The sequence below is a fragment of the Hoplias malabaricus genome, chromosome 5 (assembly GCF_029633855.1).
Source record: "Hoplias malabaricus isolate fHopMal1 chromosome 5, fHopMal1.hap1, whole genome shotgun sequence".
NCBI classification, from domain to species: Eukaryota; Metazoa; Chordata; class Actinopteri; order Characiformes; family Erythrinidae; genus Hoplias; species Hoplias malabaricus.
In genome coordinates this window covers 47,286,985-47,304,811 of record NC_089804.1, presented here as the reverse complement: position 1 = coordinate 47,304,811, position 17,827 = coordinate 47,286,985, and the positions used below count along the sequence as shown (strand labels likewise).

The 17,827-nt window shown below is 36.9% G+C and overlaps 3 protein-coding genes across 6 annotated transcripts in view; 1 reads left to right on the top strand and 2 right to left on the bottom strand.

Annotated features, from left to right (window-relative positions):
* The window catches only part of LOC136696317 (collagen alpha-1(XX) chain), a 37,895-nt gene extending 33,836 nt beyond the window's left edge, over window positions 1-4,059 (bottom strand). Inside the window, exons 1-2 of the mRNA XM_066670588.1 lie at window positions 3,949-4,059; window positions 2,113-2,233 (exon numbers count right to left, since the gene is read on the bottom strand). Coding sequence (XP_066526685.1) covers window positions 2,113-2,170 — 58 coding nt within the window. The 5' untranslated portion in view covers window positions 2,171-2,233; window positions 3,949-4,059. The remainder of the gene's footprint in view (window positions 1-2,112; window positions 2,234-3,948) is intronic.
* Window positions 4,060-6,790: 2,731 nt separating this feature from the next.
* On the bottom strand, window positions 6,791-15,250 carry slc35c2 (solute carrier family 35 member C2). 3 transcript variants are annotated; one of them, XM_066670590.1, is made up of 11 exons: window positions 15,210-15,250; window positions 14,584-14,649; window positions 12,163-12,318; window positions 11,809-11,959; window positions 11,414-11,477; window positions 11,036-11,108; window positions 9,628-9,796; window positions 9,295-9,378; window positions 8,865-9,040; window positions 7,909-8,038; window positions 6,791-7,673 (listed from the first exon to the last, which is right to left on the bottom strand). In XM_066670590.1, the coding sequence occupies exons 3-11, from the start codon at window positions 12,271-12,273 to the stop codon at window positions 7,564-7,566; spliced, it is 1,068 nt and encodes a 355-aa protein (XP_066526687.1). In that variant the 5' UTR covers window positions 12,274-12,318; window positions 14,584-14,649; window positions 15,210-15,250; the 3' UTR covers window positions 6,791-7,563. The 3 variants fall into 3 exon arrangements, with proteins under 3 accessions (XP_066526687.1, XP_066526688.1, XP_066526686.1); XM_066670591.1 differs by lacking the exon at window positions 15,210-15,250 and having other exon boundaries at window positions 14,584-14,664; XM_066670589.1 differs by lacking the exons at window positions 14,584-14,649; window positions 15,210-15,250 and adding an exon at window positions 14,212-14,400.
* Window positions 15,239-17,415, top strand: taf13 (TATA-box binding protein associated factor 13). 2 transcript variants are annotated; one of them, XM_066670593.1, is made up of 2 exons: window positions 15,239-15,377; window positions 15,485-17,415. In XM_066670593.1, exon 2 carries the CDS (start codon window positions 15,521-15,523, stop codon window positions 15,893-15,895), a length of 375 nt encoding a protein of 124 aa, XP_066526690.1. In that variant the 5' UTR covers window positions 15,239-15,377; window positions 15,485-15,520; the 3' UTR covers window positions 15,896-17,415. The 2 variants fall into 2 exon arrangements, with proteins under 2 accessions (XP_066526690.1, XP_066526689.1); XM_066670592.1 differs by having other exon boundaries at window positions 15,244-15,377; window positions 15,482-17,415.
* The last annotated feature ends 412 nt before the right edge of the window (window positions 17,416-17,827 follow it).

Below are 17,827 nucleotides of genomic sequence, written 5' to 3'. Positions count from 1 at the left end.
CTGTCCTAGGGGGCCACAGAGGGATGAGGGGCACAGGAAATCCGTTTTTTGGGGGGGTTGAAGGTTAGCTTGAAGGCGCCTTGGGCACGTGACGTCAGAGTCCAAGAGCAGACAAGTGTAATACTGGCAGAAAAAGCCGACCTCCAGTATCCCAAGGTCCCAAGGGCCTCATTTTGAGCCAGCCAGTCTTAGGGCCCCATCCTCATTTAGCAGGGAGTAAATAGAGCAGACAAACTCTGGGTTTCACTAACAACTGGTCAAAGATCAAATAAAACACAACACTTTCTGTCTCAAGAAAACACCACCACCAACTGTCCAACCATGCAACAAAAACAACAGCAGGCTGATGTCTTGTGTAGACAGATACAGTACGGGAGTAAAATACAAAACCATTTCTATGAAAGTAATAACAAAAGAAGCTTGATGCTCAGAGGGTGGGACTGCACATGCAGACCTAAAAAAACACATTGCTGGTTTAAGACTAGTGGGGGGCACAGTGGTCCTTGATGTAAAGCATCTATTACATATGTAAAGATCAAGACTTTAGCTTTCAACTACGAAATATAGAAATGCCCTTATTGTTTAAATGTCGTGTATGTTCACTTTATTCACCTATTACAGTACAAGCCTAAAGTGGTGGCAGCAGACCACTTTAATAAACATGAAAGCATTATGGAACAAAAAACATCCCAATTAATTTTTTGGCAAAGACACAAGAAAACATTTAAAATGGAGTGAAAAGAAATGATGTTAAAAATGCTCATAGTGCTGATTTCTCTTTCATGATTATTTTTGAATTGTTGAAATGCCAATAATGCTAGAGAAGTTCCTTTAATTAAAAAAATATATGCATGATTTTAAGACAGGCCACTTCAATCCCCAAAACAACCTTCACGCTTTCATCTCCAGATTTCCTCCATGCAGCACCATCTAAGCAGGTTTAAAGCCTGTAATTCATTGGGAAATGCATGGTTGGTGCTACTGGCCAGGCTAACCATTATCATTACAGACACTTCTGCCTTCCTCACACATATATATTCCTGTCGAGAGGATGTATATGCTATCATTAGCATAATGAGAAAGCAATGCACAGATCACACCTAAACCTTATGAAGAGAAAGGGCAAATTCATGAGTGCTTTAGAGTACACTCTGGGAAACTGGTTGTTGTTTGACGCTGTGCTTCATTGAGATTTTCTGAGTGAGCATGATTACTTACAAGAGCCTGCATGTCAGATAAACCTGTCTAAAAGTATCACCTCAAGCGCAGTGCTTGAGGCATCATATATACCATGAAAAGGAAACCAATTTGAGACCAATCATGGAAACACAAGAATCTCTCCAGGCCATTAGTACAATTTTCCTCTTGAGATAATAAGTTTTCTTCAGAAATTCTGCTTAAAATATTGGTTATTTTAAGAATGAATTTGGGTTTCTTAAGCAAGGGCAAATACCTGAAAAGCACTTACTATTGCAGGTATATTTTAGAAGACTCAGCTTCACGTCTTAACTATATCTCAAGTGATTTGACCACAAATAGGCAAAGAGACATATAACCATATCCACTGCTATTTGCATTCATCTCAAATGTTACCACTTGTATGTACCTACTTCTACCACATGTTAAAAACATAAATCTCTCACTACAATTATTTCCATGGGAAAAATAAACATCAGACAACAGTCAAGGGAAATCACTCTACAAATTCAGTCATCCAGGACTAGCCTTGAAATGTGGTTTGAGTGATCAGATCACATCTCCAAGATGCTTTGGAATGCATTTGTGCCCTTTTTTTCATGTTTACTTAAGACTGAATTATCCAGACACATAATACACTATATGACAAATGCTTATGGACACCTTCTAATCCAACATTTCTTCTGAAAGGAAGCGATTTTTACCACTTGCTGCAGTAGCAATCTTTACATTTCATGTCTGGCAGGATTTGATGGCAATTAGGCATAAGAACATTAGTGAGGTCAAGTACAGCTGTAGTCTCCAGAACCACAGTGACCCTGAACTGGAAAAGCCGTTACAGACAACAAATGAATGAATGAAATACAGATATTAGATGATTAATTTAGTTACATCACTCCAGAGAATGCAGCCTACCTTGTGTGTAAACTTCAGAGGCCAGCATTAGAAGAATTATCCCTGTGATGACTGCCATTGGAGCTGGACAGAGAGGAGGAGAGATGAGAGCAGACAAAAGAAGACCAGATCACCTCAAGACCTGCAAAGCGTTACAAACAGTCACACTGAGAATATTAAAAAAGCAAATGGGTGCTTAATTTGATCATCACTGTCAAAACAAATACAATTAACCATGAATGTACAACAAGGACTAATTTAAACAAATATAATGTTTGGATAGCACAGAGCAATATCTTAACCAACATTATCTATTCTTCTGAACCAAAAATAGTGTGTGTATATGTGTATAAATGTACACACACACACACACACACACACACACACATACACACTCTCAGATAAAAAGTACTGTGCAGGTACATTAATGTCAGTAAAGGTACAGACAGCGTAAATGTACCTTTAAAAATACAACATTGGTCCACTTACAATCTCTTCTCCAGGAGGAAAAGTGAATATTTGTAATCTTTCGTCTTAGTGCTGTGTAAAAGGACATGTCCACTTCGCAATGTAATTGGTGTATGAAATCAGTATACCTTTAAAATCTACAATTATAATAGAATATGTTACAATGATGTTCCCTAATTAAAGCTACTTAACATGTATCTTAAAGGGAACCACCACAGTGACTGTTTATTTAAGAGTGTATATTATATTCACTCAAAGGGAACAAAAAAGATTACATTTTAATAACACAGCCTCTATTATTGCAATAGCCAATTGAGGTTCACTCCTGAGACCACCTTACACATATCCAGTGCACATCAGTCCACTGACAGGCAATAACAGAGGTTCTATACTCCCTTTTACAGGTCTAGTGAAAGGTGAAAGATATGTGAAGAGGTAAGGTGAACTGTGGGTACAGATTTCAAATCCAAAGAGAGTTAATAAACTGAGAGTCCTCTAGTGGCCCCTGACCAGGCTCCAAACGGAACAGTGGAGCATCACAATTAGTTTAGAAAAGTTAAAAATGCTGTATATCTTAACACCAGCGTGTGTAAAATTGATACTGGCCTTTGCCATCCACTCACAATTCTAAAACTGAGATGTATACATAGTATTAAACAAAGTATGAAGCATAGATCACTTGAGATTAACTGTTTTGAAAGCATTGCTAAACCAGGCAAGTACAACAAGTTAATCACAAACAGAAATGTAAAAAGAATTTGGTCCAGTAGCAGGTTTTACTTAAAATCCATAGGTGTAGATAAAGTTAATGGCAAAGTCTTTGACCTTGTACCATAGTTAATACACTGAAATGTCTGAAATGTATTAACTGATGTGGTCAGGCAGAGTAGAAGAGAATCAACCACTGAGTGACGCAGAACGGTTCCTTTTTACTATCTATATCTAATTATATATATATATATATTACTTAAATTTACTACGAAGTATCGTATTGCTGGATGAGTACTTTTCTGAGAATCACATGACATGTAAGGCCCACAGTAAAAGGAATTTGGTCCAGTTTTTGTCACCTCAGTTACTCAGCGACTCACTTTCACTATTCAGTATTTTCTTTTAGACAAAACGGACACCCCAAAAGATATGATGTATGTGTTAAGTGCCAGAGAAGTTCTATAAGGAGACATTTTTAGACCTGAAACCTTTCTATAAGCTATTCGTCGTATTTCATTAAAATAAAGAAATACTTTTACCTGAGAGGTGTTTTAAGGACTGTCCCCCGCCCCTCAGCTGGAGTGGACAGTGTGCAGTGAATTTGAAATTTCAGTTTTTTCGAGTTCATTCTCTTTTGGAAAGAGTTAAACAAGTTGTAGTAAAACAATTCCCTCTTACCTGACGTTCTGCTTCCTTCTATAGGTTTTAAACGCTCGCTTACATTTCTCAGTTGAAAAAGTGAGAATACCGGGCTCAGCAGGCTCCCTTCCTTCTGTTCTCTTATCTAGTCCTCACTGTGGAGGGGCTGAGGTGAGTAACTCGATACACTCTACCTTCTTCTGCTCAAAATATGGGCGGGGTAATGGCTCTCGTGTGAGACTCGTGTGTGAAGCCTGGTATGTCGCCAAACTGGGGCCGAAAGTCTGAGAACCAAAAATCATACCAATGATTCATTTTACCATAATTATTATATATTTATTTAATAAAGAAAGTTTTCACGTTTCATTGATTCTCGAGTTTTGACCCTGTTTTGTTTTGAGGCGTGGACAGTCACTATTCAAAAACTGATGAATTGAGGTATGACCTCACTGTAAACAGCCTTTTAATTCTGTCTCTGATAATTGTGGGTGATAAAACAAATATAAGTAATTTGTACATTGTAAATACAGGAGCCCAGACAGCGAGCATATATCGGTCCACTGGCATAAAAAGGCTGGCACTTCACTGACTGTAGACCACTGCTGGTCCACCATCGGACCACTCAGATCACTGTCCTGTACAGGATATAACTCATTTATAATCTCCTCAAACAGATTTTCAATCCACAGAGACTTTTATTCTGGAAAACAAAGTAATACAAATATTACCAACAACTATGAGAGATATAAAAATGAGTATAAGCCTGATATAAAATGATTATGCTAAAAATGTTGACACTGTGCTGGATTAAAATTGTTTATTAATCTTATTTATAAAGGATAACAAAAGAACCTAATGAAGGAAAAAAATGTGGCCCAGAAAAACACTAGTGGACCTCCAACTTTGCCCTCAGTGGGCCACCAGTTGTCCACCGTCTCCTTGCTATCAGGGAGTAGACTATAGTCGTATGTTGGTTATGTATTATTTTTATCATAACATTAAAAATGGATTGTCAAGTATTGAAATATTTTGTTTATAAAATATTCAACAACTTTAAAAGTCTTGTATTTGAAACATGAAAGTGTTCTCATGAGTTTTGATTTATTAATTATATATTCAGCTTGTTCGGTTCTCTAAATATTTGGCCCAGGTTGATACTGTTCAGCAACAGAATTTAGTACACTGTTATCATCACCAATTGTGGGTGGCATAACCCTCCCAGCTGAAGGCAGCACTGAGCCCTTAACACCAGGTTTCCTCCTTGGACTTGCAGCTGAAGAGGTCTTGGAACACTTCTTCTCTTACATGGAGATTCAGAAACAACATGGGACTGGCCAGCCACAAGTATCATGCCCCCTGGCACTAAAAGCTCAGTATTAGGATGAAATAAAGTACCACAATAATCCAGCCAGTGTCTTCTCTAATAGTGTACAGTTGATATTCCCACCTACCAAAACACCACATGTGCTCTTTGCTCCTTGCAGAATAGAGAGCCATCAATTATTGGTACCCTTGCTTCTGCACTCTGCACTGTTTTCGACCCCAAACAGTTCAGATTGTATTCTATTCATGCCATGTGTGCCCATGTATCTACCACAGCTACTGTTCGTTAACTGACCAGCTGTTGGTTTGTGTTTTTCCACGGCAGAGTTGAGCTTGCTTCTGTCATGGCTGATGCATTTTCTGGTGGAGGCCACTGGTAATGTCGCAGTCACACAGCTCCTGTGGTTGTGGGTTCACGCTCTGGGAGAGACTGTCTGTGAGGGGTTTTGTGTGTTCTTCCTGTGTCTGTGTGAGTTTCCTCCAAGTGCACCTGTTTCTTCCCACAGTTCAAAAACACACGGTAGGTGAATTGGCGACTTAAAACTGTCCATAGGCGAGAATGTGTAAGTGTGTATTGCCCTGCAAAGGACTGGGACCCCTCCATGATGTGCTCCTGCCTTGCGCCCAGTGATTCTGGGTAGGCTCCGGACTCACCATGACCCTGAACTGAATAAGCGCTTACAGACAATGAATGACACTGTTTTAGAAATTATATATATATATATATATATATATATATATATATATATATATATATATATATATATATATATATATATATATATACTGTTTATTATATTCTAATTATTATTAAATTGACGTCTTTCTACTGGAACACTGAATGTGAATGCTGCATGTGAAAATGGAGTTGTGTCTATACAGAAATTGTAATCTTGGGAAAAAAGCTATTTCAGTATGGCGTGGTAATATTTCTAAATATATGAATTATTCTTCAATTACTATAATTTGGAGAAAAGTGAAATCTATACAAATTCTGAAAAAACTATTTAGGAAAGCGAGTTCTGAAACTTATATAATAAATAAAGTTGCATCTAGTTGGAGGTTAAATTTTTATTTTACATATTTGTACTATTTACATATTTAAACATTTATATCAAGTGTATCTGTATTATATTGTTGACAAAATAGAAATAAATAATAATAATATTTTTTTTTCCACCATAATGGCTTCTGTCCTTTGTATTTAAACCAGCTAGGGCTCAAATATTCTATTAGTGAAGAAAATAAACATTTTGTACAATACATTGGTTTATGATGATCTTAATTGTATTTGGGAATATGACCTGATTAGCCAAAAAACATTTTCATCCATAACCTTTAAAGTTAATCCTACTAATTTGGACAAAACACCATCTTTCACAATAGACATAGTGAAACACTTCATCCTCCATCATCCTGTTACACATCCTAGAAAGTTTATATGCCAAATACTGTAAAATAAATCTAGTTTAATGGCTCAAATTTTGCTAAATGAATCTTTGCCAAGACATCTTAATGAGTAAATCAAATTCTAATTTCACGCTTTGAAGTCTTGGCCGGCATGCCAGCGATGTCAAACTAGAGAGCTTGGCTTGAAGACCCAAACATCATGAAGTGTACATGTTGGCCTGTGAAGTAAAGATATAAATGCATTCATGGAATATTGGCATAAGTTTTTATTTTACATCATTCAAAACCACTAGAGCTTTGTACATAATTAAGAAAATTATTACATCTTTGCAAATCAAAATTCTGTTCATCGGTATCAGGAGTCAGCTCCCATGTAAACAGATATACATAAGGCCCCATGGAAATTGGTCCTGAGTCCAGACTGAGAATGCAAATCTGGTTAGGGCTGCATGATATAAATAAATAAACAATGCAGTAATATGTTACAATGCTGTTTAGATTACCTGGAGACATCTGCTGACATGGCTGAAATTTGTACATTTGTAATGGGTCAAACTGATGTACTTTGGTGAGCCTTAATTATTTTTAGTTTGTCTGTAAAATTATATTATTATAAACTACTAAAATTAATTATACAGCCCAGACCTTGTCACAGTCTGTATTTAAAACTACCTTTGGAAATGTTTCCTTCCCAGCAATGAGTAAAGTGTCTCAATTCCTGAAACAGCACAGGTTTTGTGTAAGCCTTTCAGCAAATATATGCCTATTTGATAGCTTCTTATTGTCATTGCGCCCATTTGTGCTACTTGTGCTGCCTTTCCTGTGTCTGTGGTCAGTGTGACCACCGAGGGAATTATGATGCCATGGATTCCTCTTTCTTTATTCTGGAGACTGATAACCTCATGTCCATGTCACTTTGGTTCAATCTTCATCATCCTCTACATCATTGCCATCTTCTCTAGATGTAAGTAGTGGGAGCTCCATATCTGGATTGTCTCTGCCTGGCAGTGGTCTTAATGTTGGGCCATTACCTAGAATGTAAGCAAAGTCCTGACGGTCAAAACTGTTTTCTATGATACACCAGCATCTGAAGCATGCCATTGATTTCCATTACCAATTATGCCCTTGACTGAAACACTTCCATTAGTACACAACAAGCAGTCAAGCCAGTGGTGATAATGTTCAGTAATCCCTAAAATCCTTATAGGTTTCAGTGTACTGAAATAGAGAATTGTTTATAAAAGCAAAAGCAAAAGCAAAATGTACCTTTTCTGTAGAAGGTCTTTAGACCCACATGGAGTGAGATACCAGACAAACACACAACAAAGCCCAGCCAGTTGACTGTACTCATTTTATCATCCAAAAACTCTACTGCCAGCAGCAGAGTGCACACTTCCTACAAATGAAAGAGAGACAGAGAGACCTGAATAAGTGATTCTACTATCATAACCTGTATGACAAAAGCAAGTGGAGTTTATATATAGAAGAAAATATCCAGTAAACAGAATTGTTTCTTCCAAGGAAATCTAGGAAAGAAGTCCAGGTAGCTTTTGGTTTAACTCATCCATCCTATAACATCAGCAGAAAACATAGAACTGAAGAAAATGGGGAAAAAAAAGAAGAAATAGCTACTGATATTGCTCTTTAAAATACTCTCCATGAGGTCTCTCATTCCAAGCAATATAAGAAGCTTGAAACTGTGGCTAATAAACAAGTAGTATTCATGATACACAGAAGGGGGCATTCTTTCCCTTGAAGAGGTCCATAGTCAGTAAAAAATATTGTTATTTGGGTAAAGTAGTCACTCACACAATTAAAAGCACCTTCAAAGAACCTACTTGAGGCTCTATTCTTTTCCTTTTGGATTCAATTGGTAACATTTAAAATGGGTTAAAGATAAGTGGTGTGCTCAAACACAGTAGCAATACAGATGATGTCATCAACTATATAGAGTGAACTAAAAGAACAATGCTAAAATTTAATTTAAAATTAAAAATGTAATTAAGACTCAATATACTCTGGAAAAAAGCATAAATATTCTATTCATGTATTTGAGATCATGTAACCAGGGACTACCTAACTATACTAACTACACTATCAGTATTCAGAACATGGTCCAATCTATGAAAGTTCCTCAATCTCAACAGTAAATCAATTACGTGGAATTTAAATAACTGCAAGGATGATTAGTAGATATCACGTACATGGGTATGTTCATTTACCTTAAAGATGCCAGCGATGGAGAGTGTAAGGCTAGAGGTGCGGGAGACGAGCAGAAACTCAGAGAAACCCAGGCCAAATGCCAGTGCGCCACCCAGTGACAGTGTAAAGAGAGAGTAGAGCAGTGGCTGGAGCTCATTTACCCGGAACAGCTTCTCTGTGGTGCTCAACCCTACTCCTGATCACACAGTATAAAAATTAATTTAACAAATAAACATAAACATATCTTTAACATTTTTAAATTTCAGTAATGCTGCTCAGTGACAATGTCTCCTGAAAAAAGGCACTGCATATATAAATAGAACTGAACTACTTGTGCATGACTGGAGGAAAGCTGAGTGTCATATCCTGGCCATATTATGTGTTACTATGAAGCGGACATCTAATCACCAAGGGAAGAGAACTGAAGCAAAATGAAATAATATTACTCACCCTCATTCACAACAAAAAGGGGAAAAAGACCCATGAACATAAGTGGCTGTAGGTGGTACATCGTGTCAATGGGGTTCTGGAGTCCTGCATGGATGGTAAAACACAAACCATAGGCCTATTTTACACTTATTAACATGTATTATTCAGCAATCTGTATGATTTTTTTTTTAAATCTAATATCTAATAAGTAAATTATTCATGAGCTAATACACAGACAAGTAAGGGGTTTGTAAGCCACCTTTCAGGTCACTGAATAATTTACTGGTAAATCCTTTTATAACCATGTACACCTTAATTTTTTTTGCATTCCCTTCAAATCTAAAGTGGACTCACCAAGCTCCGCTTTCTGCATTAGGACTTGGGTGAGGGTCCATCGAATCCCACCAATAAAAGAAGCCAGCAAAACCATGATGAAGCCCTCCAGGTTAAACTGAGTGGATTTGAGTGTGAACATGAACAGACCACTTGCTATAAGCAACACCACCAGGATCAGTAATGGGTTCTGAAAAGCAAGATGAACTTTATAAACTTATGAAAATCTAGCAGTGATTCCTGGAGCTAACACAAACTCACATAAATGCTGCAATTATTCTTTTACCAAGTGACATTTTCCCAGAAGTACCATGAGCCATAAAAAGCACACATACACTTTGTTTTGTCAGTGGTTATGTAATTAACTAGCCATTAGACCTCAACAGTTCTGACATTCTGAAAGAGAAAAGTGGCCCAAAATTATGACCTGCACAAGGTCTAATAGGTGTCATAGAATGCTATTAACCTCAAAAGGTTCCACTAAATACGACGTAGACCCCAAGTTTTAAATCCTTAAAAAAGAAGAGGGAATTATTTTTAACTTTGGTGATGTAATAATTTCTTGTGCATAAAAAGCCTACTCTAGTTACGAGAGTTCACAAAAATCAATCAGCACACCTATTTCAGATAGAAAAAACTTTCTGTCAAATTCATGGCAGAATGCTGCTCAAACTCCAGACCATGTGCATGTTAGTGAACACCAAATGTTCAAAAATGCATGTTTCTTTACAATTAACATATTATTATCATAATCCACGCACATAAATTTCAAATGACCACCATAAAAAGGAAACACTAACTGAGAAATCACAACAGAAAAGAACACCTTAATAGAAAAGTAAAAGAAAACAACTATTCTGAGTGGAAAGCTGACATTATATTTAAATGCCTTAAAACCATTCATTCATTCATTCATTCATTCATTCATTCGTCTAAAATTGCTTATCCAGTTCAGGGTCACAGTGGATCTGGAGCCATGTTACAATGGCATGTTACAATGATTTATAATCCATTCTACATGCGTTTCATGAATGAGGCTGTTTTTTTGCCATTCGCAGAAGCTGGCAAAATTAACATATAGTCACTGTCCAAAGAAAAACATGTATCTCCATTATGAACAAATGTACTTTACTATCAGGATAAACAAAATTCATTAATAAAAAAGACACATTTTAAAATTTAACACTTTTTGTGTGATCATAATTTTGTCTGTTGTCAAATCAAGATATGCACCAGCATATTTTTGTGACAAATTTATGTTCTGTACCTACAATAATATATTGATACACATTATACATGTTTAACTGGACACACGATGTGTAATACATACAGTTTTGCTTTATATACACAAAATGTGTAGTAAATTCAAGATATAATTCACACAAAGGTCCATAGACAACCTGAACATCAAGCCAAATCAAATGCTCACCGGTTCCTCTAATTTGAAGATCAGGGAGAAAAGCAGAATGAAGAGAACAGCGGAAGACTTGGTCATTGTGTACCTGAATAAAATTACATTGAAGTTTATTTACAAAATCTGGACAGTTGTACATGTGATCCTATACTGGTAACAGACAAATCATATCCATGGGGAAAATCTATGATACCCAATGTTAAACTGGGATTTGAGAGAGGTTGACTGCATATGAGCTAAAGCATTACTGGGGCCCATCTCTTTTCATATGAATTAACAAAAGTCTCTCATGCTGAAACTATTTTAGTTATTCCAATATGAAAATGATTCCAATAGTAAAAATTAAAGATGAAATATGGAGTTGAATTACTGGCTATTAACTGACATACTCACAGACTAATAGTAATGAAAAGGAAACTCCAGTTTGACAGTCCAATGTCCAGAGCAGTTGCCAGTGCTGAAATGTGAAAGAGATACTAGATTGAAGAGAACTGATTCTCATTTAAAGTTGCTCTCTCAGGATTACTGTGCTATGATTTACACACACACACACACACACACACACACGCATGCATACACCATTATTTATATAAATATATATATATATATATATATAAGAAGTTATAGAATAATAGTTAAAGTTAATAGATAACTGTTGCAAATGCAGAGTCAGCATGAACTTCAGTACTATTTAAATGTTTTTGATAATTCTAGCTATCTTATCACACTACCTACACTGTAGCAAGTGTCACACACCTCCCATTCTTCAATAATACATTATGTCCTACCTGTCGGTGCCACCTTGTACATGTACACTTTCCAACCAAGTGTAACTCTAGGTTTCCGTGTCCAGGACTGCATGGCACAGCGTGTCAAGGATGACAAGCAAAATATTATAGTGAGGTGGACCAATGTCATGAACAAAGGAAAGTGGAAGCCCTAGGATAAAAAAAAATATTATTAGAGTAAGGAAGATATGGACAACCAAGGGCAAAGCCTACAGTAAAGCTCATTCAACTATTAGTCTGCTTTAAAAACAATACATCTAGCCTACAGGCTGAGTTATAAAGATAGTTCTAAAAAAATAATAATAATAAACCATGAAGATAACTTGCTTAACATCAAAAATAAGAAAGCCTCACCTTCATGAGCCATTTGTTGTAGAAAGTGATTCCTATTGAGAAGACATAGTAGAAGAGCACCAAACCCACATTTCGGAATGCTTTGCAAATGTTGGGCACCGGGCATGCCATCCCCCTGTGCCAGGTTTCGATTCCACTCAGGATTGAGACAAATAACTGTAAGACAAACATAATTTTAAAGGTCAGTCATAAAAACATTATGCTGGATCGCATCTGCAGATTGCAATCAGACCTCTGACAACAACAACCTTGAATGGAAACAAAATTAGTCTTTGATAAGAGTGCAATGGAAAATGGAAGAAAATGTAACACTTAAAACAGCACTGAAACCTAAAACTATCAGAGTTGTTTTATATAATTGATCACAGATATGATTCTCTCTCCTTTATAACACAGTCAATGCCCAAAATAAAGACACAGATAAGATGGGTGCATTCTCTTACATACCGTGGGTGGAGGGATGGCAGGGTTAGGCTCTTTATGCCCATAAACTCTAATGTTTTTTGTTGTTTTTTTCTCTCTCTGAGGTTGTGCATAAATTGAAGGGGGTTTGAATTTTTTGGAGTTCATTTGTAAAAAAGTAGATTCAGTTTGCAATGGCAATTTGTATTGAGTAACTTACGCATAGAATGCATTGAAGTTATGTATTAAATAAATAATATATAGCCTTCAAATAATGTATCAAAAATCTACCACACAACCAAAGTGCAGAAAGTTTAGTGGGTGCATATAAACAGCAAAAAAAACAAAAACTATTCCACAAATGTAACCTTAATGCTTCACAGTAAATAAAACAATACTGAATAGTGTCTATGCGTATTCAATGGAGTTTATTAGCTGGGGTTAGAGCTCATTGGCTGTTGAACTCTTCTGACAGCATTTTTGATTTTCCTGGTCCTCACCTCAGAGCCAATTTCTACCATACTTCACTGAGCCTAAATGACTCCTGTAAAGAACGTATGCCACATTATGGGTAACTGCACTATGTAATTATGTAAACAAGTCAGAGTATCACTGTTATCACAATATTGATATTTTATAATTGGTTTAAATTTATGGCAATGTTATTGTCAATGATACGTTATAGCACAGTGCTAGTATGCATTAAAAGCAGAAAATGCAAAACAGACTGAATAATAAAGAAATCGGCAGAAAAAGGTGGCAATGTTTGTGACAGAATTGCAAGTCAGCTGAATAATAAGGAATTTACAAACAGCAATGCCAAAGGAAAATAAGCACAAATATCTGAAAAAAATGTTCATGATAGAATAAATTGAATGATTGAGATGTGAGCTGATTGGACAAAAAAGTGATATTTAGTAATGAATCACATATGTCTCCAGGATATGTTTTCAAGAAGAAGTCAGTTTCTAGGACAATAATCCATCTTGACACAAACTGGTAAAGATTTTCAATAGGAAAGGCTCATCAACTCAGTGACACAGCCAATTATCCCAATTAATGATGGCAATTTAAACATTTTAACTGAATTTGTCTGAGAAATGTTTCACGAAGCATAAATGTTCAGCTACCAAAACTGTTTTGTTTTTCCTTGTTATTTGTTTATTTTTACTAAGATAAGAAGCTACCCATGTGAACATCCTCCAAGTATGTTCTCCGTTGTTTTTGCCAGGGTTCGTTTTGGGACTTCCCATTCCACCTTAAACGGTGCAGCAGTTAACGTTAAATGTCACCATTTGAGGAGGAACAGAATGTGAGACTTGTGCTTTACCGCACCTCAAGTCCGAATAAAGAACACACTTCTAATTAGATATTTGATACAGCAATTACATGTAACCATTTACCTGAAAAAAATCTCATTTTTATCTGCTTCTTTCGCAACAGTTTCATTCTGCGATCAACAAGTGAAAGTGTGAATAAAAACTGCTAAGGAAGGTGTCAGACTCTGAGGATTTACGTAGAACCGCTCTAAACCGGAGTACTTCATGAATATTCCGTGTAAAACTGAGCAGTTTAATCTGTACATTAACTAGTTTATCTACACAGAGCCAGTGACAGCAGTAGATATCTATGAGGTGATTCCCTTACCTCGATAACATAGTCCTCGGGATAAAGTAAGGGTTAAGTTACCATAGTTACCATAACCTCTCCTGTTAAAATAACTACCTTAAAGACCTACAAATAATAAATACAGTCTGTAAACACTTTCATCTACAGCACCCATAATCATTCAGCCTAAATGCTAGCCTATATTTTGGTCTCCTGCATTCAACAGCAGCAGCCGCGCTCCTCTGACGTGTACATGCGGTGCACTCCGGGAAATGTGAACTTTTAACCGGTTTAAAGCTACTACACCACAGTCCAAATGAAGATATTTAACCAACACTAAACTGATAAATACCATTAGGACTCTGTGTTATACATATTACATGACCGTTTTCTTTATTAAACAGTTCTCACCTCATGGTTTATTCCTCTTTCCAACTCTCCAGAGGGCGCTCTAAGAGAAAACAACCTCGTCCCAACCTAAGAAACAAGAGAGAAATTTTGTGAGCTGTAACATAGCCGCTTTATGTAACCTAAATATCTCCATACTCACTACATAGTGCACTAGAGCGGGTAAATAGCCATTTGTGGCTGTATAGTGTATAGTATAGTGATCACTTAGTAAAAGGGGTAATAACAATGTGGTACTGCTTGAAATAATGAATCCTTGTGAGTTTTCTTGAGCGTAATAATAATACAAATAATCTAATAAATAAACTAGTTTATAAATCAAATTATAATTTTGTTATCAGTTCATAAAACCTGTTGTCAAGGCAAACATCACAAATTTGTCCCTAATCTACAGATCTCATTAAAATCCCTAGAAATTATTATAGAATCATTACACTTAGAAGATGTTCATATTCTTGTCCACTTAATTTTATTTTATTTTCATACTAAAGCCCTTAAAACACGACTTTAATTAATAAAACTCTCAATCTACAAAAAATATGTATATAATATTTAAAAATCTAGCATTAAGGTCATTTTAAATTTTATACTTGATCACATTCACAGTCATAAATCAATGTATTACTTACTTCATTTAATAAAGGTTCACTGTATTATGGAGATATTTAGATCACTGTAGGTGGCAGTAGTGTGTCTCGTCTGTCTGAACCCGGGAAGAAAGGGTGAAAGAAGTAGTTAGCGTCGTTTGTTTGTGGTGGTCGGTGGAATTTGTCTTCGCTTTTTGATATTTTTCACAGGTAAGTTATATTTAAGGACGCTCTGCCCGTATCTTTGATGAACGTAGATTTTGAACTGTGGGTCGGATTTGGTGTATGTGATTTGAACGTTGTGTTTTTGTTAGCAGTAGGTTTTAAAAACCTGAAAGCGTAACAACTGAACCATGGCGGAGGAAGAGGATGATCCGGGCTTCGATGAAGATCTGGATGACGGAGGAAACGGAGTAGAAGTGGGACACGGTAAAAGAAAGCGGCTGTTTTCTAAAGAGCTTCGCTGTATGATGTACGGGTTTGGGGATGACCAGAACCCTTACACTGAATCTGTGGACATCCTCGAGGACCTGGTGATCGAGTTCATTACGGAAATGACACACAAAGCCATGTCTATCGGGCGCCAGGGCCGCGTCCAAGTCGAAGACATCGTCTTTCTCATCCGCAAGGACCCCCGCAAGTTTGCACGAGTCAAAGACTTGCTTACTATGAACGAGGAGCTGAAGAGAGCCCGCAAGGCCTTCGACGAAGCCAACTATGGATCCTGAGCCTACCCACAGGGCCAACAGGAGTTGTTTCCTACTCTCTACACAGTGCCCTACGTAAGACAACAAACTCGCTTGAGTCAACCAAATGTTAGTTATGACTGAACAACCTAATTTACTTCATACACACGCATATAAGTTTAATTGGAGCCTCGGGCAAACAATGTAAAGTCTCGAACAGTAGCAGAGACAGGAAATAAACTATTTCAGTCTTATTAAAATCTTTACGTAACTGCTGCACCATTTAATGTGGAACAGAATTCAGACATGAAGCTGGTGACCTAGAAGCCAGTCCTCTTCATCTGAAATATGTATGTATTGTAGAATTATTATTATTATTTTTAAACAAATTTTCTTTTGCAATAATCAGTTGAAATGCTTGGCAAGTTCTTGTTAAATATAAATGGTCTAAATGTGATTTTACTAATAAAAGTGCAGCAGTAAAATGTTATGACCATGTTTTCACTTGGCTGTATTCCTGCTAATTCTAATGTATTAATATACAACTGGAGTGGGACAATGCAGCATGATCTCTTGATATTGCAATGTGGACTTGTACGGGCAAACGGACATGTGGTTCATTCTAATGCGAATTCAAATGCTTTATTTAAACACTTTGGTAAATGTTCAGCAATCCCATCTCTACATAAAACCTGCCCCCATCTCTCTCCAACTGCCTAAATGTAGAGCTAGTCTTACTAATCAGCTCCAAACACAGAACATGAGCACTGAGAGAGAAATGTGAGTAGCTGAGTAGGTAGTGCAATGAGACCATTATGGGATACAGTGTGTGTAGTGGGGCGATAGATTCTTTCTGTGCGATTTAAAAGCAACATGGGAAAACATGACAGCTCAGTGGAGGCTGTGAATGCAGCAGTAGGTAGAGGCTGGAGAAGTATATTTACAATAATGATGTCTGTGCATTCTCTGCCACCGTTTCCTTCAGGATCAGTAGTGTCTTTTACATTTTCAGGCTGTACTTTTAATGACAGTGGAAACGAGAGGAGCAAACATCATTCAGAGCATTCCTGTATCTTTTCATGTAATTAGAATAAGCTAAAAGACGGATATTGAGTCTAGATTTCTTGCAAAATTTGCCAATACATTGGCCAGCAACTTTCATGGTTCTAAGCTTGTGGGTAAATCAGGGTGTGAAATGTGAGGAGGGTACCTTCCTGGCTGTATACAGGAATGGTTATTGCTGAGTAGATGTTTAAACTTGTCTATGCCTTTGCATATTCACATTCAGTTTCAATACTTCAGCTACATTGAGTTAAGAATTAAAAAAATACAGATACAATCAAGTGTAGTTATGTGGGTTTTTGTTTTCTATTTTTTTTTGCCATGTGTCAAAGTGCTTAGCAAAAGTAGTATTTCTTCTTAATCTGGATTTAGAATTGTCAGGGTCTGGAAAACTGACATTTGGCATAAAGGCTGTGTAATGATTTTGCCGCATGTTCTTTTCCTGTAACCTTAGACCTTATCTGGGGTCAATAAAACTTGGGGGAGAAAAAAGAAAAAAAATGCTTTATTGATAAATTCCTCAGAACAAAACCTTACAGTTCCGACTAAACAGACCAACTAAACACAAGCATGTATTTTACTTTTTATTCTTTACTTTCAAGCATTTGTTCTTAAATACAGTGAAGTGAGTGGTTTTAGCATTGGTCTAGGCAGCGATAACAAGCTGCTGATCTAGTCTAAATCTAGACTAAAACGCCCAGCGACGTGGGGGTCTACCGTGGTATGTGTGATCGATGTTCTTGGCACCATCTTGTGTTGGTGGTGTAAACCACACACACCACAACTTGGCTCTTGCAGGAACATGCGGCTCAACCTTTCCCCCCAGGATCATTTGCGTGCTGAACCTTGGCAGATCCCACCCGGGTGTCTGTCTTTTATGTCTGTTGAAACGGCATAGCTGAGTCAAGATGG

Bases quoted from the DNA above. Each gene is read 5' to 3' on its own strand.
- taf13 (XM_066670593.1), top strand. From the start codon at position 15,521: ATGGCGGAGGAAGAGGATGATCCGGGCTTCGATGAAGATCTGGATGAC.
- slc35c2 (XM_066670590.1), bottom strand. From the start codon at position 12,273: ATGGCATGCCCGGTGCCCAACATTTGCAAAGCATTCCGAAATGTGGGT. The intron at 9,797-11,035 runs GTGAGCATTTGA...CTTGCTTTTCAG, and splicing joins TCTTCAAATTAGAGGAACCG to AACCCATTACTGATCCTGGT. The intron at 8,039-8,864 runs GTAAATGAACAT...TTTCATTTGTAG, and splicing joins CCATCGCTGGCATCTTTAAG to GAAGTGTGCACTCTGCTGCT.